The following is a 20,500-nucleotide window of genomic DNA, read 5'->3' as shown; positions in this document are numbered from 1 at the left end:
TGTCTCTTTGGGGAAGGTGCGCTCTAACATGCCATCATGCCCACCAAACATATCATATCTGTATGGGCCATGGGCCTTCAAAAGTATCCCAGAGCGTTTCCCACGGATAGTCAAGCGAATCGATCGGAAGAAAGAAGTCGGGCATTGAAGTCGTGTCGACGGCTGGAGCTTCCGCGAGAGCGCGATCCAAAACCAAGCCGTTGTCTACTTGATCAGTCACCCTTGTCTGTGACTCAGTGATTCGCGGCAATATCCCAAGAGCATTGGCGATTTTCTGAATCGGCTCAGAACACCTGTCTAGGCAGAACTCAGCAAGATCCCATCCGACTTCGCGCGCCCGTTGTAGTCGGTCGTTGAAGTCGACTAGTTTAGTTGTGCACAGCTTCTTGGTTTCGATGTCGCCGCATTCTACTGTGCAGCGGAGAAGGATGGTAGCAGTTGTCACTAGCAGGTAAGACGTGTAGGGCATCCAGAATTCCTCGAGCTGAGCTTCGGTCAGCGAGGTGACGAAATCGGTCACTTCTGATGCGGCTTCTCTCAGCATCGCTAGTCGGTATTGACGAGTTTCGGGTGTGGGTGGCTTTGGGTCTTTCAGGGTTGCTTTGAATGCTAGCCGGCATAATAACACTTTGACCGATAGGTATGAAAACCACAAGTTGCTGGATCCGTTGACTGAGTTGTTGGTTGACGGTGCGGAAAGGCGAAGGAACTCTGGAAGTTCCAACAACCAGTCATCTAACGAACACTCGATTTTACGCAGATTCCGCCATAACTCGACCGAGTCAAACTCGAGCGAATACACAAAAGGCAGAACCTCGCCCAGGATCCGGCTAAGCTTGCACAGATAGATGAATGACGATGCAGCCCTTTGGTGGCTTTCAGAAGGTCGTGATGTAGCCAGAACCTCGAGCGAAGGAACAGGAACATCGTAGAACCGCGAATGGATCAAAGGTGGGTTTCCATGGCTAATACTTGACCAGTAATCATGGATAAGAACGCCCCACCAGATCCTTATGCGAACGCTTTTCTCATGCGCTGTTGCTTTCCAAAGGGTCGGGTCTCTATGCAAGCCCAAACTCTGTGCAAGCGTTACAACGCGTCCGGCGTTGACTATGTTTCCCGTGACTTGGATGACGGGGCGACCAATCATGTCCAGTAAAGCGGCATGGACTGTCGATATTGTTGGAGCCATGAAGTCATCTTGTAAAGCAGCTACAGCCTGGTTCCAGATGAAGTGTGGATCAGGTCTCGGGTGTTGGCGAAGTATCTCGGAACTCTTCCAGAAGGACAGGGCAGAAGCATACATATCGCATAGCAACGTTGAAGAAATGCGGTCGTTGTTCTTGTGCCACATATCCGCAAATGTTTTCTCGTCCACGATCGGAAAGCATGGATGGAGATGGTTAAAGTACGTCTTTCGCACCTCTGCGGCAAAGGGGCTCAGAATCTGCTCGATAATCTCCCTTTGAACTCTGCCAGGGTCAACTGCGGAAGCTAGTCCTTTACGCCTTCTCGGAACTGTCAAATAGACAATTGGATTTTGACCTGGAACACTGGAGACGGTGTTGTAGAGTTTTGCTGCTGCGTTGCCCTCGATGGCTTGCGATGATAGATACTGCTCCAAGACGGTAATGTCCTCAGCCATATGCGGATTCATCATCAAAGAGCTTTCAGTTGGCGATGTGCCGGCCACACTTGGGAATCGCAACAGCGTCCCCTCTGTAGTATGTTTGGATGCTGCGGCACCATCCTTATCATGTCCAAGACTTCGGCGTTGCCTTTTTGCTGGTCTCAACTAATGTTAGCCGATGAAAGTAAAAGATAAACAACCAAGAATCAAGAACACTTCAATCGCCTCTATATTATACTCCTCGAACCGTGGGAGATCATTGAACATTCCGGCCGCATGGAATTTAGGTCCAACAAAAACGATGCTTACCTGTCAGGGGTTTGTGGAACAACGCCTATCGACGAGGCATAATCTGCTGTCGCATCTTTCGACGCATAGCTACAAGGTTCTTGTCGTTCTCGACAAAAACGACATGCCTGACCGGCTCGATCAATATCGCATCTGATTTTACGGCTGCGGCATTTGTCACAAGCAGGTACTCTATGACTTCTGTAAGGTCGTGCAGATGATGACGCTGGAGTGGACTGCTCCATCGTATGCAAATGGGAGAGATGTCTGTGCTCGCCGCTTACTAAGAGTCCGACGTGAGGTCAGTCCAGTTTTCCGTCAATGTCGAAGGACAAGCGACGGCGATATTGGAACGCGTGGATGAGACCAACAGCGAGGATTCCTTGATGGTAGACGGCGGGTAGGTTCTCCGTAGTTTCCCGGCCGATGCCGTGAACAACACCCCGACTCCTTTGCGTTCTCCGGGCTACCGACCGACGGGAAAGAAGCAAGAGCTGGCGATGAGCTAATCAATTGATACTCATCTTCGACGGATTGTGCTCTCTGGAGTGTAGTGATGGCTCTCTACGAAGACTCAGCAGATTTCCTGTGAGGCGCGTGAGAACGTCTGAAGAGTTATTGGGCTCCGCTTTGCAGTCTGTCCGCTATCAAAACTACAATCGCATCCGGGACAGATGGAATAGCACTACGCTATGTGATCAATCTCGAAAGCAGAACATCCTAGACCATCGGGAGTTATGGGAAACGGAAAAGTTAAGAGGGTCGGAAGCCCTTCTGTTCGGAAATTCCCTAGCTCGTGTTTCCCGTTATCTCGACCCCAGGCCCGTCTTTTGGTACCGCATTATTGCATATTAAAGACGCATCAGATTGTTCAACATGGGCAATACACCCTCTCACATTTTCCTGTACCCATTACACATCAATAAAACTACCAGAAATGTCTCGCCCATACGATTCTGCCGACTTTGAGCAACTCCAGCGCGATGCGGATGAGTGTCTGCTCACGTACGGTACCGCATTCCATCCTGAAATCATCACCTCTACCGATGGTATCTACATGGAAACACAGTCTGGCCATAGGATGATGGACTTTACCTCAGGTCAGGCTCTAGCAACAACTTGCGTTCAGAAAATCCACTAATATATCGTAGGGCAAATGAGTTGTCTGTACGTTACCATCACTCTGAGTTCCTTGTTCAAGATGGTATAGCTGTGAGAGTGGACACAACATGCTGACGATAGTACAGGATCGGACATGGCAACCCTGAAATTGTACAAACCATCAATGATCACGCTCAACATCTTGATCACCTCTTCAGTGGAATGATCAGTCCTCCAGTAATCAAACTCGCGAAACGACTGACTGGTGTGGCACCTGCGGGCCTTGACAAAGCATTCTTCTTGAGCACAGGTGGCGAAGTCAACGAGGCTGCCATCCGGTTGGCAAAGTTCTTTACGGGAAAGTTCGAGATCGTAGGACTGGCCTCCTCGTGGCACGGAATGACAGGAGGCTCATTGGGGGCTCAGTATCACGCTGGACGTTCTGGTTATGGACCTAACATGATCGGAAACCTTGCACTGCCGACACCTAACTCCTACCGCTCGATTTTCAGGCACCCAGATGGATCGCATGATTGGACAACCGAGCTGAACTACGGCTTTGATCTTCTGGACAAGCAATCTTGCGGATCGCTTGCAGCGCTCATCGTTGAGCCCATCCTTTCCAGTGGTGGTATGCTGGAACTCCCTCCTGGTTACATGAAGGCTTTGAAAAAGCATTGCGAAGCGAGAGGCATGCTTCTTATCGTTGATGAAGCGCAGACGGCCTTGGGAAGAGCTGGAGATATGTTCGCCTTTACACATCACCCCGAGGATGAGGGCGTTGTTCCGGATATCGTAACACTTAGCAAGACGCTTGGGAACGGTATCCCACTGAGCGCCATTCTCACATCGAACCGTATCGCGCAGCATGCGAAAGAGAACGACTTCCTCTTCTACACCACACACATCAATGATCCTCTTCCGGCGGCAGTGGGCGACAAGGTTCTCGAAATCGTCATCAGAGATGATCTCTGCGCACGTTCGAAACGGCTAGGTGTCAAGCTCCAAGCCGGTCTCAGACGACTGCAGTCACGGTATGGATGTGTTGGCGATGTGCGAGGGCGAGGCTTGATGGGAGGTCTTGAAATCGTGAGCGACAGAAAGACGAAGGTCGGAGCACCAGAGGTGGGTAGCGCGATATCAGACAAGATGGTGAAGATGGGCCTGTGGGCACAGCTTGCTACTATGGCGTCTTTTGGTGGTGTCTTCCGTATTGCACCGCCAATCACGGTAACCGAGGAGCAGCTTGATCTTGCCCTCGCAATCATGGAAGAAGCGTTCAGGACGACACCTGGCACGATGCCGTTGTATATCGAGGAGAAAGTACCGGTACGGAGCGAGACTATTGTAGAAGCTCGGTTATGAGATGGGTAGGACTAGTCTCACAGGTTCCTGGATGAACAATTGACTTATAGGTTATGTATATGTCAGTATTGAAGGATGTTTGGATACTCTGTTCTTTTCCCCTCCTGCACTTGGTCTTTTTTTCAACTCACGGATACTTTTGAAAACTCAACCTTTCCCTTCCCCAGAGACCTAGACGCTCCCAACTTTGGGTATACTGCCGGTCCAAAGCAGTAAACATGACTAAAAGATTTCCAACCATCCCTTGCAAAACCCTCATACTCCACCTTGATTTTCATCTCGTAGCTAATCCAACGACGCCTTTATCAAGCTGCCACTCTCCTGCAAGTCCGACATCATCTTCAAGAAATGTGTCTTGAAAGGTTTCAACTCTCCAAGCTCCTTTAGAATCTCAATCTTTTCTTGTTCCCCTTCCCTTCTGACTTTGATCTCTTGCACTAGGAGCATGTGTTTGGCATCTCGCTCTTTCGTGAGTTTGGTTGCCGAAAGCGCCGAGAGTTCGGATAACTTATTCGCCTTGTTAAGCTTATCCTCCAATTGATGACGTCTAGACTCCAAAATTCCGGATTCTTTCTGAAGCTGCAATACACTACTCTCGCATAAACTTAGTTTCCGCTCCATCACCGAGTTCTGTGATCTTAGGCTCGTGGCTTCGATCTTTAACGCTTCGTACTCATCGTCCGTGTGACGTCGAATTTGCTCGACGAATTTCTGGAAGTGATAAAGACCGTCGTTAGTGTTTTGTCGCTTGGAGTACCCTGTTGACTTTTAGCATCCAACTACCGGGACATAGGCTTGCTATGCTTACGCTCTTCGTCATCAGCCTCGGCTATCACTTCGCTGGCTCTTTTCGTATGCTCGCCGTCTTGATGTGCAGTGTTTGCGTCTGTTGACAGAACACGCAACTCCTCCAGTCCTAGCCTTCCAGTCATAGGCGCGAAGACGTCCGGACGATTAAGGTGCTGGGTATCCAGATGTGTTTTGGCTGCGATGGATGTGTCCGTGGATGTGCCAACCTCGAAAGCTGTAGTCAACGAACTCGGAAGAGATGTTTCACTGGGATCATCTGGTTTAGAACCATGCGCTTTTCTGCCAGGACGTACCTTCACCACCGCCATTCTTCTTTGTACTGGGCCTTTATGAGTATTCCTCCGTGCTGGACCTTTATCAGTATCTCTCTGTGCCTTAGCCACAGTCGCGCAAGCTAGCCTGAGAAGATCGAACCCGTCCTGTTTGAACTCGATTTTTTCAAGACATCCCTTCTCTAGGAAGTAGAAAAGTATCAAGAACCGAACTTTGTCTCGTGTTCTAGCAGTATCGATACTGCCAAGCTGCTGAAATGGCTGGACGAACTCGACTTTCGCGATTTCATTAAGGTTGAGCTTTGTGTTGTCCCCCAGGAAGTAGCTAATCTGGTTGACGCTATCGGCATTGACCAGACAATGTGCATGTGCCCATACATCATGCGTTGCCTCCTTTTCAAGCTTTCTGTACGTGCCAACGAGCAATTTCTGCCCAGGTGAAGTGATCGTTTTCTCACCAAGCTTTTCGAAGTTGAGCTGGGTGTGCTCTGGGACGTGACGAAAGTCTTTGCTGAATGTTCTGTCCTTTGCGATCTTTGTTTGTAGCTGGGCTAGAGTGAATGAGCGATACTGTCCCGCCATACTAGAAGAGACAAGGTCTTTCGCTTCGTTATTCGACATCTTGCGTTATACTGCAGGAGCCAGCTTGAGAGTGTGTTTAGCCGTCAATGGTGGGGTCGGTGGATGTCATGAGGGAAGAGGAGCTCAGACGAAAAAGACTGATGCACAACTATGAACAGACGAAGCCAAGCATGTGTGGTAAAGTTCAAGTAAGAGTGGGCTGTAAAGTAAGGGATATTGAACAAAAAATGTGAAGGCATATAGGAAGACTCTAACTTGTGCTCACCACTTCAGTACTTGCTAGCTCCAGAAGGAGTGAAGCAAAGTGAGTTTGGGCAGTGTGTATTCTTTTCCACTATGGTGAATTTCATCATTACCGCTCTTTCTATTGCGGCACATCATCACGCCATACATCCTCTCCCCTCTCACTGCCGTACATTGTCCACCTTAGACCTCCCGGCCACCGACCATTCGAAACTCTCTCATGCTCTTTCTCATATTTCTCACTCTCATTTTTCCTCATCCAACAATCAATACAAGGCTCGTCGCTTGTCTGTATCGTGTTCACGATGACTGCACATTGCCTCGGTATAGGATAGTGTTGGGCTTGCTCACATAAGTGGAAAGGGTAAGTACTGTTGAGAAGGATGTGAAGCTCAGGGCAAGAGTATTTTGTGTAGTTGCGATAGCACATCTTTAGCAGGTATCAGTGTGGGATTCGCGAAGCAGATAATCTGCGACTTCCAAATAGCTGAGATTTGTGAAGGTGCGATGAGAAAACATCAACCACCACGTACTTCATTTCATTGGTGATGAAGTTACTAAATTGAATCCAATAGCTTTTCTCGTGACTTACCCACAATCATTGCATGACGCGTGAGTATTTTATTCTTCACATACGCCATATCAGACTCGGTCTTGGGTGAATTTTTGCATTTGTAGAATACGTTCGTTGTGACTCCTCCTCCTTTTGTTGGTGTTGAACCTTTTTGTAGCTCGCATTGATACTTCTTGTCCAACACTGATCTAGACTTGTGCTTTTGTACTTGTTCCGCGATCAGTACATATTTTGAACTCGCAAGTGTATCGGGTCTAGGATAATAAGTATACAACCTGCGCTCCTAGAACTAATTTGGATCGGAGCAGAGACAGTTGGAACGCTGGTGCTGTCGAAGGAAGTGAACCAATACACAAGTTGTAGAGTAGTCTCGGAGGTTAGATAGTGATGTCGGTTGACGTACTACAATTAGTTGTTTACAGACGAAGCCGTCGATATGGTTGTCAGACATACCTTTGATCACGAATATGACATGTCTCACACTCTTTCGCGACACCTGGGATCAGGGCCGGTTGTGTCTGTTTCGAAGACCTATCAGCCGTCTTCCTATGCATAGGGGCCTTGACAATACCAGCCACCAAAGTCTCTACTCGGACATGTTCTTTGGCGCCCATTCCCATCCGCTCCTCTGATTCATGCTAATCACACCCAGCGACTTGATCACACTCGCGATGCAAGTTGGGCATATACCAGCCTCATCATTGACGACGTTGGTAGGATTGCTACATTGCAACTTGAAGAAACCACTTTGTGATCGTTCGCATCTCGCAATCGGGCTTGACAGATCTATGGCAGTGTGTTCGCAGTATGAGTACTTGTAGAACCGACGCTGGCACATGATGTGTAGCCTTAGCAAGGCGTGTGAGATGTGTTGACAGGAGGGTGCCGCGTTGGATGTGAAGAAATATCCTAGTATTGCTTGTCCAGATCAGTATACGTCTTGAGCAAGTGCGTGAAACAAAATGTGTGTGTGTGTAGAGGCAAAGTGTTTACAAGCGGCTCCACAGAGTTTGACGAAGTTATAACGTTCTTCTGTTTTCGCCAACATGCGATATTTGTTTTACTTTCACCAACGTAGCAACATTACTTCTGTGACGTATTGTGATAAACTTTCAAAGACGGGTTCACGGTGAGCGCTTCTTCCATACAAGCAGGATACAGTCCTATACTTTGATTGTTCGTACTACCCTAGATTGATGTTTGTGCTCACTAAGACTGTGATGTCCCGAAATGTCAGCTTTTATGGTTCGACGAAACATGTCGGATCAGATATATATGAAGAGTACAGTAGATGGCAAAGGACTACTCAATGAGTTTAAAGATCGGGCTGAGTATTACACAAGCGAAAAGGAAGTTGTATCACATTTGTACTACCAAGAATGTGTGCGACACAGTGAGGCTTTGAATTTGGCTCATATGACAACTTAGCCACATCAAATTATGTCAACGTGATTTCACAAGTATTCAGCCGAACACGCGTGAATTCCCTCCGTAAAAAGTGTTCCAGGTATACTGTCAATAAGTGACAAACGTTATATATACACCTTGGTAAGTAAGATTACACAAGTTTTACATTAATAGTGTCTTTCGTTATGATGCTGTTACAAGAAGGTTGATTCCGGCTTTCACATTTAACCGGGAGGTTGGAAGCCACATTCGGCATGCGGCGTGCCGCTAGCACCGCCACCCTGCATATTCTACACCCTTTTGTCTCTACAGCCATGCAACTCCAACTCATCACCTCCTTTCCTCCGAGTCTTGGCTACGCATTTTTGCCATATTGCCTACGACACTTGTCAATCTACGTCCCCTCCTGACCTGTTATAGTTGCGTCATTCAGCGAATCGCATCACGCTTTGGCATTTTTGAGGGTAAACCCAAGAGTCTTGCTCTAGACACCCGGGATAAGGGATAGAAAAGAGATGGAAATTGATCGCCGTTGCGGTATCAATATGGCTATTCTCCGAAACAACCCCACTTCGGCTAGGTTGAGATTCATGGACGTCAATTTAAATGTCTGCACGTGCGTAGGCTGGGGTACCGAACGTTTCAGAACCCGGATCCAATCATGCCTTCATTCTGTCTTTATTTCTTCTTCTTTTTCGATGTTTGACTACTTGATTGGTAGCTGTTGATTATATTTCCATGCACTTGTCATTCAAAACGTCAAAACGCGCATGCATTTAGCCTATATCCTTGATCTCATCTAATTTACGGACTGACAGAAGCATCGTAGACTCCGCGACGATGTCACATAAACAATCTAGGCCCTACCCATACGAGGTGTTCTCCCGTGGTCCACCATGAAGAAGTCTATAAGAGTACCCTGAGTCGTCGTCAAGGCTGGTCCCTCACTCTTGCTCATCACATCCCCAGCAAATACATTCTTTCATCAAACTCCAACAGCCCAACATGGTCTCTTTCAACTCCCTCCTCACTGCTGCAGTGGCTTTCACCAGCGCACTTGCTGCACCCGCAACTGACCTCTCTGTCCGCTCTTCCGGCGACCTCGTAGCCCGTGCGGGCACTCCTTCGTCCACGGGCTGGAGCAATGGATGCTACTATTCGTGGTGGACGGATGGCGGCGCGTCAGCCACGTACACAAACGGCGCCGCTGGCCAATACAGCGTGACCTGGCAGACCGGTGGAAACCTCGTCGGTGGAAAGGGATGGAACCCTGGAGCTGCTCGGTAAGAGTTCTTCTCCCCTACAATATGCATACAACTGCTTACTCATGATAGCACCATTACCTACTCTGGTACCTACAGCCCCAATGGAAATTCGTACCTCTCTGTCTACGGCTGGACCCGCAACCCGCTCATCGAGTACTACGTCGTTGAGAATTATGGGTCATATGACCCCAGTTCGTCGGCAGCCGTCAAAGGAACCCTCACCTCTGATGGCTCGACCTACAAGATTGCGCAGACGACTAGGCAAAACGCCCCTAGTATCGATGGAACTCAGACCTTTCAGCAGTACTGGTCTGTACGCACCAACAAACGCTCCAGTGGAAGCGTGAACATGAAGACCCATTTCGATGCCTGGGCGGCGAAGGGAATGACTTTGGGCACTCATAACTACCAAATTGTTGCCACAGAGGGATACTTCTCAAGTGGAAGCTCAAGCATCACCGTGAACTGCGCATAAGTGGATAGGGAATAGTGACGGATGAAAAGTTGAAGGGAGTGTTGGAGGGAGTTGGGGATTTTGCAGAGTCATCAGCTGACTTGGATGTTGTTTCTCAGTGTATATAGTTTATCAGGTTAAGCAACCAATCGATGTCGTAGATTGGTCAGGCCCTCTCCCGATTAGTTGAGATACCAGGCTCTTGGTTAGTTGGAATACCCGGAACTAAGCAGCCTGTAGCGAGGTCTTGCAACGGCTTGACAACTACATATAAGAAAATTGTAAAATTTATACACCTTACATGGTATTTGTATACGCCTACTAGCATGTTTGTCTTTATAGTACTTTCAATCTTGTAGTTTAGGGTTGTTGTGTTACTGCAAAGAACAAACCTTGATTCCGGGTATTTCGACTAACCGAGAGCCAGGAACCACTATATGGAACGAAATAGAGAATGCGGGGAAGCCCAAGCTCTCAGCAGCAGCAGCAGAAGAAGAATATGTGCTCCTTCCGGATGCTGTAGTCATCACATGGGCGGTAGAATGTTTAAGGAAGGATCTATTTTTCAACAACTGGACAACTACAGACTATATTCTGCATGTAACTTGTGTGCCTCAAAATTCCCGGTATATGCCTGGGGTAGATTTCCACTTCGCTCGTATAGACCCCAGCCCATGTCATTCAGATATCCTCCTCGTCCATGTCTTCATATTCTTCGGGTTCGTCATCGCTTCCGTCGCCCTCCTGCTTGTCTGAAGTCGAAAAAGGTCGCAGGGTTTGCGTAAATGAGACCTGGTTGTTGGAGGTTGTGGCCAAAGGTCGGCTGAGTAGTGCAGCGGTAATGGTGTGCGCAAGTTTTTCGTCCTCTGGGCTCATTTGGACAGCAGAATTGGAGCTCCTGAGAGCCGAAGTCCACGAACAGCATGGTCGGCCCATATGTTCGCAATTCTTGCACACTCTGCTATTCCCTACTTGCTTACAAGTGCCCCCATCCGAAGAACTGGTTTGGGGGTGATTCAAGGTGCAACAATCACACTCCTTCCTATTTGAGGAATCGTCATTCGACTGTCCGCCGAACTCGCCGAATTGACCGTCCACGTTCTCCAGGCAGTACTTCTTGTCTTTCATCTGAGCTATGATCTCTTTGTCTTTCCTCACCCGACCAACGATCATCCGGATTTTCTCAGTAGGGATTTTGAGAATGATGCGTTGATTCATAGAATCGTAGTTAGATTGTATGACGCGCGCAGAACCTTTCCATCTGGCAATCCAGGGGTGATTATGGTTCGGAGGTGCGTCGAATAGCCACTGGAGGAAGCTGATGCCTTTCGCGTAATGCTCAAGGGCTCCGGGTATGTGTTCAGCACCTGTTGCTTTGCCCCAAGACTGACTACCGCGAGGCTTCCCTGCATGTATGTATTTTGACAACCACTTCCCCGAGTTTGGCGGGTGTTCCCATTCGATCCGGATGGCAAAGGAACGCGCCTGGTCCCAGTTCTTGAAGCGGCCTATGTCACAAAGTCGTGTCCATGAGTGTGGATGTGGCGTGCCGTCTTTGTAAACCTCGAAAACAACTTGATGTGGTGTACCAGGAAGAGGTGCAAAGGATTCGTCTGCTCTGTCGATGGTATAAGAAAACGAGATGACCAATTTGGTACCTGACCTCTTGCAAAACGCCACGACGCGTGGTGAGTTGCTGGTGGCAGTGACAGTTCTCGGGGTTGAGCGACGAAAAACCGATATGGGAGTTGATCGTCCAGTCAAGACATCTTTGATGACAGAGTCTGTGCGAACGAAAAGTAATTTGTCGGTGTTGTCGCAATACTCTAACAGAGGTGAGCTAAGGTTGGCACCACACTGTACGCCAAATGAAGGTCGAAGAACAGCACCACACCATCCAGTGAGACGAAAGGTTGCATCCGAAATATCGACGAAGTACTTCGCGGCCATCTGGAGATCAATCCGGCGTATTTCGGGGTTGGCATCATAAACAGTTTGTCTGTATGTCTGTAATAAGCACACAAGTACTTGTTCTGCCAAAAACAGGAGTCCGCTATTAGCCTGCGGAGGTAGGATGCAGAGTGCGATCATGGCATATTCAGAGCTTCGTGTAAGATCGCCGTATGTAGTTGTTGCATCTCTTTCATGTTGTGAATATTGATCCACCATGTTGACTGACTTGCCGACATAGCCGTAGGTTGTTGCGGGTTTCCAATAAGGCGCGACTGAACCGGTGAGATGAAACCTGCCATAAATGCCTCGTTCCTCAAAAGAACATCCCGGTGTGATTGTGTATTTCGCGGCATTGATCAGATCATCTTTGGTAAAGCTCCCATCAGATCTTGTCAACACTGCATATAGCCCTGCTTTCTTGATGCCATCGATGATCATGTAGGTGAGCTTGTTGATGCCATGAGTGTCAACAAAGGTCGGGAACCTTCCCTCCATGAAGTTTGCTGGCGATTTCCGAAAGGCTGTGATAAGTTTTGCAATGGTTTTGCCGAGCGTAGTCGTATCTGGTAGGTGTGATGTGTTCCAGCCTTGAGCGTCAAAAGTTCCTGTAAGAAGATTCATTTCTATCTTCCAGTCGTTGATGTTGGCCTGCCATGGCGGACCCTTGTCGATGTAGTCTCGAGGAACGTATCTGTTGGTGAACCCTGAGCCCTCCGTAACACCCTGAATGAATATCTTGGCCATTGCAGTTCCCTTTTGACTTGTATGTTCCCCAAGAAGACGGCCCTGCATGCCCTTTTTGTATGTAACTTGGCCGGCTGGGTCGGAGAAGTTCCTGTTGATAACACACGCAAACTCATCCAGGCGTTGCGTATGAGGGGCAACACCAAGATCAGCTTCATGACCATCAGCGAGCAGATCGTGCGGTGAATCTTGAGGTGTCGACGGCATGTTGTTGACTACCCGAGGGCGTTCGAGGGACTGGAGGGTGTCTGAGGGACTGGAGGGTGTGCGAGTGACCGTGCGGTATGTGAGTGACAGTCTTAAGAACGCGCTAGTAAGTCCAAAGACCTATGTTTCACTGCAGGCAACCACGATGTTACCGAGTTCTTCCTGGCTCATACAAGTCGCAAATCTAGACTAGTAGGATTCACACAAGTGCATGTTAGGCGTATACTGCTAGGAATCCATGCACACAAGTTCTATGTCAATATCAGATGTAGTTGTCAAGCTGTTGCAAGATTTCGACTAACCATGAAGGTGGGCGGTGTGGACACGCAACGCAGTTGTGGGCCTCCCGCCTGAGCAAACACTGCGTGAAACAAACGACTGGAACCGTTGAGAGACGTCTCTCTCCACAATCTTCAACTTCAGCTACAGATCCTCTTTTGTTGTGACACTCTCTGAGCTAAGCTGAATCCTAGGGCTGTTTGGTATGTAATCCACTTTTACTATACCCTCTGACTTCCTGTTACGACTTGAAGGCTGGAGTGTTGACAAGCCGACAGTCTTGAGTGGAATTCATGGCCATTTCGAGACCATAACAACACCGGCGTCTCCAGAACAACCTTGGCGTTCATTGACGACAAATTATCTACCTCCAATCTGTTCCTAAGCCCAAGTGCCCTCCGGGTTGGAGACAAGCCGATGTTACCCTTCCCAACCCATCTCCAAGAACCGACCAGCTAGTAATCCACTCATACCTTAGCAACCTACGTGTCGACCGATTGCACAACCATCTGCTTGGAACAGAGCAGGAGACACTGTCTACAATCATGATGCCGATTAGTCGAGATATCATGAACCAAAGTGTATGGATATTTCCCAACAGCTGGACAGCTACATGAGGAGTTTGTGTAAAACTTGTGTACTGCAAGCATTACTGATATTCGCCCAGCATGGTTTATGTGTGGCCCTTGATCCGGTCGTTCGATTGCGGTATTTGCCCAATAGGATTCAGCTTCGTTTCCCGTATTTCGAACAATGGAAAGTTCATACGACGCTCGTCCTATGATAAATGATAGGTGCCATGCTTATCATAGTTACTACAACTTCGCCTTAACGACCGACTCCTGCTTCAAGATCTCCAGGACCAGCTTCTCGGCCTCCCACGCACTTCCCCAGCCGCTCTGGTACCCATACCCAGCATGGCCATAGTTATGCACGATCCAATTCCCGTCAATCTTCTCTTTCTCCACCCTCGGCCCACCCTTCCTCATCGGCCGCAAGCCCACACCATGTCTGATAATACTCAACTCAGTGACCTTGCCAGTCTTGGGGACGAGTGATGGGCACAGGTCGATGGAGCGTTGCATGATGCGTTGCGCCAGATTGGGATCCGGCTGCGACTCCCAAGATCCGTGTTGGAGACAGCCGCCCAGAACGGTACCACCCCCGACTGCACGTTGCATGATGTATGTTGCTTCTTCATCGCCATCGTCGGTGCCACTGACAGTTACCATGACGCCGGGCTCATTCCTCACTACCACGATCTGACCTCGCCCTGGGTAGACGCTGGCATCCATCACACCGCCTAGCTTTGATGCGAGGAGCCCTGTGCAGTTAAGGGTAATGTCTGCTTTGCCGGACGAATGGTAGCTGCCAGCTTCAGAGATGTGGGAGAGGATGCCTCTCCTGATGGTGACGCCGTTTTTAACGCACTGGCCCAGGATCCAAGGGAGGTATACAGAAACATTCATGCAGACTGAGGTGAATGTTGTTCCGGTTTCGGCATCTGGAGGAAGTTCGGATTTGGGAAGAACGCGAAACTGAGTTTGTCAGTGGGAGGCTTGAGAGAAGACGCTCATATGAGTAGGATTAATTCAAAGCAGTTTACTGAAGTTGGAAAGTTTTAATTGGCAAAAAGGTAGACGTACGTTTGGAACAACGTCCTTAAACCACGCATCTTCTTTTACTAGCTCTTGAAACCACTGGCCAACAGCCGTACCAGCGTCTTTCTTCCTGCCATATGTTTTTGTTTCTTGAAAGTGAATGCCCGCTTCGGGTACCTCGCGACATATTCTGTCTAGCTCACCCCACGTTGCCTTCTCAAATTTTTGCAGGTCTGATCCTGGAGCGCCCACTGGGAAGAAGTTTGCTCCTGCCCACGGACTAGCATATTCAATATCAAAGTCACCAGGCATATGCTTGGCGACTACTGTAATGTCCAAGCCCTTGTGCTTGGACAGTACCAGGGCGGTGGAAAGACCCAGCACGCCTGCACTGCAGCTCTGATCAGCATGATGAGATCATCGAACACGAAAGGCCAGCTTACCCGACTACGACTATACTCGTGGTGGCCATGTCCGTGACCTTGATAGACACGTTGATTATCTCACCATGAGACGCTCCGTGGGGTCAAGAGTCGCGGGGTCATCTGCAAGTCCCCGTCCGCTTATTGGTTAGCTTCCGCACACAGAGCACCACGAGGCAAAACGCGTTGGCACATGTTCTTGTTTACCTGATGTTGATGCCTGACCTGCACTCTTCCATTCCACACAGTATTAAACTTGCCCTTCAATTGTCGTCGACTGCAGCTTCTGACATTCAAGCCTGCCTCGTTTGCACCTGCTGCTGCTGCGCTGTCCGCCCTCACACTCTCACATCCCTCACCGAGCTTTCATCGTCCGGGTGTGCCCCGGCGACTAGGGGCTAGAGGAGCTCTCTGCGGCCCGTACGTCATTCGTGGTCCTCGGTAGCGGGAGAATTTTCGACCCCAATCCTACAGCTCCTATTTCATCCGCAAGCAAGAGTCCACAATTTGGCAAATCATCTTTGTGCAGTTTGCTGAGTCGAATTGTGTGCTCCAGGCTTCAGCGTTTGAGCAGCTCTGACGAAAGGCGACCACTGTTGATTTCTGGAACGCCAAGTCACCGCCCTACGATAGCTTCGCGTAAATCCTACCTCACCTTCACCGTACCAGTACTGCGTGAACGGGCACGACCTTTACCACCTTCACGGTGGCCGGCCCAGCCTTCTATTATCCTGCACCTGTCGTCTTCTGGCTAGTCTTTTCCCCATGATCGCGTCACCCCACTTGTGCCTTCCTTGCTCAACAACTTCTCCTGTCTCGCGACCTTGGCTGCTCCAGCTGTCAAGATGGCGCCCCGCAAGTCCCGCGCCAACTCGCCAGAATTTCCCATTCTCGAATCCAATGGCTTGTACGCAGGCGAAATAAGAGGTGATGGTGAGCTTGAACCTGTGATATTTCAAATAAATGTGCAAAGGCTGACCCGTGTGCAAGGCAACTGCTTATTTAACGCCCTCTCCGACCAGCTCTACGGCCACCAGGAAATGCACGAAGTCCTGCGGGCCACGACCATCGAGCATATGAGGGGCGACTCAGACTTCTACCGCCAGTACATGGCCGTGAACAACGTGCGGAGGAACCCCAAACGCAAGACCACGAATGCAGCATGTGCACGAATCGACACATCATACTACACGGAAGAGCAGCTGCAACAGCAGTTTGAAGATCATGTGGAGAAGATGGGCCAGCCTGGCGAGTGGGCTGACAACATGGAGGTTTCGGCGTTTGCCTCAGCCCTCAATGTCCACGTCCGCCTCTGGCAGGCTGACTACACTTACCTGTTCTCACCACGTGTATACTACACATCAAACGACGATCTCAGTGCTGAGGATGATCGGCAAACACTGCATATCGCTTACCATGTACGTTGCAGATCACCCTCACTCAATGCCCCATACTAACATCGTCATAGAGCTGGGAGCACTACTCGTCTGTACGCAATACTGCAGGACCTCACATTGGGGTGCCGAAAGTATACATTACATCTGCAATGCTATCAAAGAAGCGGCCAAGCCCTAGCGTCGATGGCGACGACGATGACCAGCGTCGGCGGGCTAGGAAGCGTCGTTCGCCCCTCCCACTCTTCGACTCCGACTCTACACCTGAAGGGACGGAGAGCTCGTCGGACGAATCTTCTGGCGCCATATTATCGCAGCAGTCGATCATAGACATTGCGCCTCCACAGCCCATTGTCAAACCGTACAAGCTTACCATCAAGCTCCGTGGTCTTAGAACGACAGATCCTCTCGACTTGACTACACTCCTCAGTCGGACATCGACACCAGTACCAATACCTTCGTCCGCTCCCACACGTACATCTACACCCACTCCTACCCAAACACCCACGAAATTACTCACGTCCGCTACTACTCCTCTCCGTACACAAACACCTGCACCAACACTAGCACATACACCAACACGTACACATAAACATATCCCTCTACACACACAAACGCCACCTACACTTGCGGCAGATTCAATTTCGGATACCGCATCCCCCACCACAGCGGCGTCGTAGAAGAAACAACGACCAATAACGACAACGACAACAATGACGAGACCGACGAGTTGACGAGATATACCCTTTCCCTTGCATCAACATCAGCACGCATCCATCCATACACACGCACACACACATACCTGCATACACTAGCTTGGAGCATCCATATTCTTGTTGCAAGCATGTTCTGCTTTTGATTCTGCACAGCATACATTACATACATCCATCCATACATAACGAGGAGCCACGGTTTGCATGACTTGACTTGCACGACTTGCATATGCCACGCTTGACGGGAACGACGGGTGCCAAAGTGCTTGGGCCCTGTGTTTTTCGGAAACTGGCTTTTGGCGTTTTTATTGTGGGGTGCTAGGTTGATGATTTTATATTTTTGTCTGTTTCGGCATGGAAATGGCATGGCATGGCATTTGGACGGTATTAGAATACATGACTCATCCTTTCTGTGCTACTTGACGAGTTCTTGTTTAGTACTTTTGTGATTTGAGGAATGTAACGGTCTTGAGCGGATGGCATTTGTATCAGCATTCGTGATTGTCGTACATTACTGTATTACCATATCTACACTGCCCCAACCTACGCCCCCATCCATCCATCCATCATATTCGTCGTCATCATACCATGTCATGCAATACCACATAATCATCAAACGGCGTCCAGCACAGACAAAAAACCCCTTGGCTATTCGAACCCCTCCGCCTTACTATCAACCTCCTTCTTCCGCTCCCTCGCCGGACTCAAAAGCGGCCCATCCCCCATCTCCACCGGCGCAACCAGCGACCTCCTCCGCGCACGCGGACTCGCATCCAGCGTCTCGGGCACCTCATCCAGATCCGCATCGGCCTGCACCTCATCGCCAAACCCCTGATTCGCCAGCCTAAGCCCCAGAATCTGCTGCCTCAACTCATCAACAAAGCGCTGCATATCCTCGAACGGCAAGCTGACAACCACCCCCTCGCTGCTCTCCGTCTGCGTATTATACAGCCGCAGCGCAGCATCGAGGCACTTCTCCGCCTGCAGACTCTTATCGAGGCGCCACCAGCTCTCGCTGGCCAGCACGGCCCACAGCGCTGCCTTGCGGCGCCGGCTGCCGAGCTTGTATGTGCCGACGCCCGTGCGGATCGCGTAACAGGCTGCTATGCGCTCTGTGACAAGCGCGGTGCCGATGGGGCCCACGAGCCCGGTTTCCAGGATGCGGGATGCCCAGCGAGCGGCGTCGTCTGCGGCGCTGGAGCCACGGAGGCGCAGGAGCTCCACGCTGAGGGCGAGGGTGCGCAGGGCGTAGTAGGGTGCTGCGCTGCGCTGGCGGTCCGTGTACGAGTAGCTCGCCGCCTCGATGCAAGCGTCTATATTTTCCGCGCGGTTTTTTGCAGACAAGGGGGACGGAGCCATGAGTGCGGAGAGGGCGGCCATTTCGGCGGCGCCGGCGTAGTGGCGCCAGGCTTTGTCGTTTTGGAAGTCTGTGCGTAGGATGTCGTAGGTGCTGAGGGCGAGCTTCCAGTCGCGCATCATGAAGCAGTAGTCTGCTAGGCGGCGCATGATGGCTTCTGGTGCGTCCGGGCGGTAGAAGCCCTGCAGGCTGTCGTAGTTTGAGTTTGAGGATGCGGGGGAGGAGGAGGAGCTGTTTCGTGAGCTGCCGAAGGGCGTCCAGCGCTTGGAGAGCGACATGAAGCGGCCCGAGAGGCCGCGGCGGCGGGACAGGATCTGCTCGTTCCAGGTGGAGACGCTGCGCTCCATGTTGGGGATTATGGACTGCGTGACGAGTTCGCGGATGAAGGTGCGGAGGCTGTTGATGTCTGAGTCGGGGAAGTAGGGGGTGGGGTCGGTGATGTCGTCTGTGGTTTCTGCGGTGGGTGGTTAGTATGCAGTTGTGTTGTGTGGTGTGTGGAACATACCTCGTCTCTGGATCTCTGCTAGTTCTTCTGACGAAGACATCCATTCGCAGGTTGGGAGTCGCACGCTGTCGTCGTCCGAGGGTATGCATTGTTGACTCTTCAGCCGTAGCAGATGGCAGTGGAGGCCGAAATGGCGCTTCATCGAGTCGAATGTCTGGTTGGACTTGACGATGTCGCCCGTCTCCTCGTCATGTATTAAGACGTAGTACCGTAGGAAGTCGTTCTCCACCCACTGGGGGAAGCGCAGGTCTCCGTCATGCTGTCTGTTGTACAACCGCCGCAGCTCCTCTATGGGATGTGGGTTGCGCGAGCTGATGGCTATTATCCCAGCCACTGGGTGCGAGAACGTCTCGTGGGGCACTATTGGCATCCCTGACAGCAGGCGGCGCAGATAGAGGGTGTGGAAGGGCGAGGAGGTGCTGTCGGTCTGAGCAGGCAGGTCGCCCTTGTTCAGGTAGTCGGACGTGGGGTGCTGGTGGTTGAACTCGGAGTACTGCAGGTGCTTGTCGACCAGCTCCTCGATCTGCGACACATCGCCTCCCATGCGCCGTGGCCGCGTAGAACTCGTCGACGTCCTCTTCCCGGCACCTGTCTCGACGCGCGGGTCGGGGTAGGCATCCTCGACGCCGACGAAGCGGACGCCAAAGTCCTCGTAGCTCTTGCTCGCGCCAATGCTGTCTCGTATTGTGACCTTCCCCGGCACCGCCTCTCCAAACGGCTTCAGCAGCTGCAGGAACCCGCCCTCCAGCCCCTTTCCCCGGATCAGCTCCTCCGTCTGCGCATCGGCAAGGACAGCGACGTGTGGCACGAAGGCGCGCTGGATCAGGGTGCGGTGCTCGTCCGACACGCCCGGTGGCAGGCTGTTGGGCGTGCCCGACCCGCTCAGGCGCGACCCAGGCGAGAAGACGGAGCCGGGCACAGTCGTGGCCGTGGGGGTTGCGGTGCCGGAGCTGGGGCGCGAGGTGGAGATGGTCGTCGTCGACTCGAACAGCTTGGACAGGCTCGGGTTGGAGCGGCGGTAGGGCAGCGAGGCCAGCGAGGCGGCGGGCAGGGCGCGCTGTCGGGGCAGGATCAACGAGGCCTCTTGGGTGGGAGGCTTGGGCAGGCCATCTTGCGGCGTCATGGCGGGCTAGGGCGATGCGCCCGCGGGGTACTGGATGCGCGCGTGCTTGCTGAGGCTGCCGGCATGTATTCGGAGGACGGCGGCGGTGGTCTGGCGGCAGGACGCTTTATCCGTGTGCGGGCTGTTTGTCTGTCTCAACGTGCTGCCGGCGACATTGGCCCTCATGGAGGATGCGGACCGCTGAGCCTTCTGACTGGTGCATTCATCGTCG

At 51.0% G+C, this 20,500-nt stretch overlaps 8 protein-coding genes across 8 annotated transcripts; 3 read left to right on the top strand and 5 right to left on the bottom strand.

Moving 5' to 3' along the window:
- Positions 1–52: 52 nt before the first annotated feature.
- P153DRAFT_340543 (uncharacterized protein) lies at positions 53–1,708 on the bottom strand (the record flags this gene model as incomplete). The annotated part of the gene is made up of 1 exon (XM_033665879.1): positions 53–1,708. The coding sequence occupies exon 1, from the start codon at positions 1,658–1,660 to the stop codon at positions 53–55; it is 1,608 nt and encodes a 535-aa protein (XP_033523954.1). The 5' UTR covers positions 1,661–1,708.
- Positions 1,709–2,509: 801 nt separating this feature from the next.
- Positions 2,510–4,448, top strand: P153DRAFT_21797 (PLP-dependent transferase). Its single transcript, XM_033662601.1, has 3 exons — positions 2,510–3,018; positions 3,070–3,085; positions 3,166–4,448. Exons 1-3 carry the CDS (start codon positions 2,856–2,858, stop codon positions 4,382–4,384), a joined length of 1,398 nt encoding a protein of 465 aa, XP_033523953.1. The 5' UTR covers positions 2,510–2,855; the 3' UTR covers positions 4,385–4,448.
- Positions 4,449–4,669: 221 nt separating this feature from the next.
- P153DRAFT_357119 (uncharacterized protein) lies at positions 4,670–6,087 on the bottom strand (the record flags this gene model as incomplete). The annotated part of the gene is made up of 2 exons (XM_033666702.1): positions 4,670–5,142; positions 5,193–6,087. 2 exons carry the CDS (start codon positions 6,085–6,087, stop codon positions 4,670–4,672), a joined length of 1,368 nt encoding a protein of 455 aa, XP_033523952.1.
- A 3,190-nt stretch (positions 6,088–9,277) lies between these two features.
- Positions 9,278–10,012, top strand: P153DRAFT_385770 (glycoside hydrolase family 11 protein; the record flags this gene model as incomplete). Its single annotated transcript, XM_033670461.1, has 2 exons — positions 9,278–9,555; positions 9,607–10,012. 2 exons carry the CDS (start codon positions 9,278–9,280, stop codon positions 10,010–10,012), a joined length of 684 nt encoding a protein of 227 aa, XP_033523951.1.
- A 551-nt stretch (positions 10,013–10,563) lies between these two features.
- Positions 10,564–12,895, bottom strand: P153DRAFT_396821 (uncharacterized protein; the record flags this gene model as incomplete). Its single annotated transcript, XM_033671511.1, has 1 exon — positions 10,564–12,895. The coding sequence occupies one exon, from the start codon at positions 12,893–12,895 to the stop codon at positions 10,673–10,675; it is 2,223 nt and encodes a 740-aa protein (XP_033523950.1). The 3' UTR covers positions 10,564–10,672.
- A 972-nt stretch (positions 12,896–13,867) lies between these two features.
- Positions 13,868–15,606, bottom strand: P153DRAFT_21682 (FAD dependent oxidoreductase). The gene is made up of 4 exons (XM_033662594.1): positions 15,405–15,606; positions 15,219–15,337; positions 14,821–15,166; positions 13,868–14,712 (listed from the first exon to the last, which is right to left on the bottom strand). The coding sequence occupies exons 2-4, from the start codon at positions 15,245–15,247 to the stop codon at positions 13,990–13,992; spliced, it is 1,098 nt and encodes a 365-aa protein (XP_033523949.1). The 5' UTR covers positions 15,248–15,337; positions 15,405–15,606; the 3' UTR covers positions 13,868–13,989.
- Positions 15,607–16,042: 436 nt separating this feature from the next.
- Positions 16,043–17,271, top strand: P153DRAFT_376017 (OTU-domain-containing protein; the record flags this gene model as incomplete). Its single annotated transcript, XM_033669623.1, has 3 exons — positions 16,043–16,130; positions 16,188–16,615; positions 16,666–17,271. The coding sequence occupies 3 exons, from the start codon at positions 16,043–16,045 to the stop codon at positions 17,269–17,271; spliced, it is 1,122 nt and encodes a 373-aa protein (XP_033523948.1).
- Positions 17,272–17,690: 419 nt separating this feature from the next.
- Positions 17,691–20,487, bottom strand: P153DRAFT_340532 (uncharacterized protein). The gene is made up of 2 exons (XM_033665878.1): positions 19,167–20,487; positions 17,691–19,115 (listed from the first exon to the last, which is right to left on the bottom strand). Exons 1-2 carry the CDS (start codon positions 20,287–20,289, stop codon positions 17,953–17,955), a joined length of 2,286 nt encoding a protein of 761 aa, XP_033523947.1. The 5' UTR covers positions 20,290–20,487; the 3' UTR covers positions 17,691–17,952.
- Positions 20,488–20,500: the final 13 nt, after the last annotated feature.

This window comes from Dothidotthia symphoricarpi, assembly GCF_010015815.1.
Source record: "Dothidotthia symphoricarpi CBS 119687 unplaced genomic scaffold P153scaffold_10, whole genome shotgun sequence".
Classification (NCBI taxonomy): Eukaryota; Fungi; Ascomycota; class Dothideomycetes; order Pleosporales; family Dothidotthiaceae; genus Dothidotthia; species Dothidotthia symphoricarpi.
The sequence above is the reverse complement of the archived record's forward strand: the minus strand, read 5'-3'. Positions and strand labels throughout refer to the sequence as shown.

What these genes read in the sequence shown, in the direction of transcription:
- P153DRAFT_21797 (XM_033662601.1), top strand. Translation starts at nt 2,856, where the DNA reads ATGTCTCGCCCATACGATTCTGCCGACTTTGAGCAACTCCAGCGCGAT.
- P153DRAFT_21682 (XM_033662594.1), bottom strand. Translation starts at nt 15,247, where the DNA reads ATGGCCACCACGAGTATAGTCGTAGTCGG. An exon ending in ACGAGTATAGTCGTAGTCGG is followed by an intron (nt 15,167 to 15,218) that starts GTAAGCTGGCCT and finishes TCAGAGCTGCAG; the next exon opens with TGCAGGCGTGCTGGGTCTTT. An exon ending in TTAAGGACGTTGTTCCAAAC is followed by an intron (nt 14,713 to 14,820) that starts GTACGTCTACCT and finishes TGACAAACTCAG; the next exon opens with TTTCGCGTTCTTCCCAAATC.
- P153DRAFT_340532 (XM_033665878.1), bottom strand. Translation starts at nt 20,289, where the DNA reads ATGACGCCGCAAGATGGCCTGCCCAAGCCTCCCACCCAAGAGGCCTCG. An exon ending in AGCAGAGATCCAGAGACGAG is followed by an intron (nt 19,116 to 19,166) that starts GTATGTTCCACA and finishes CACCCACCGCAG; the next exon opens with AAACCACAGACGACATCACC.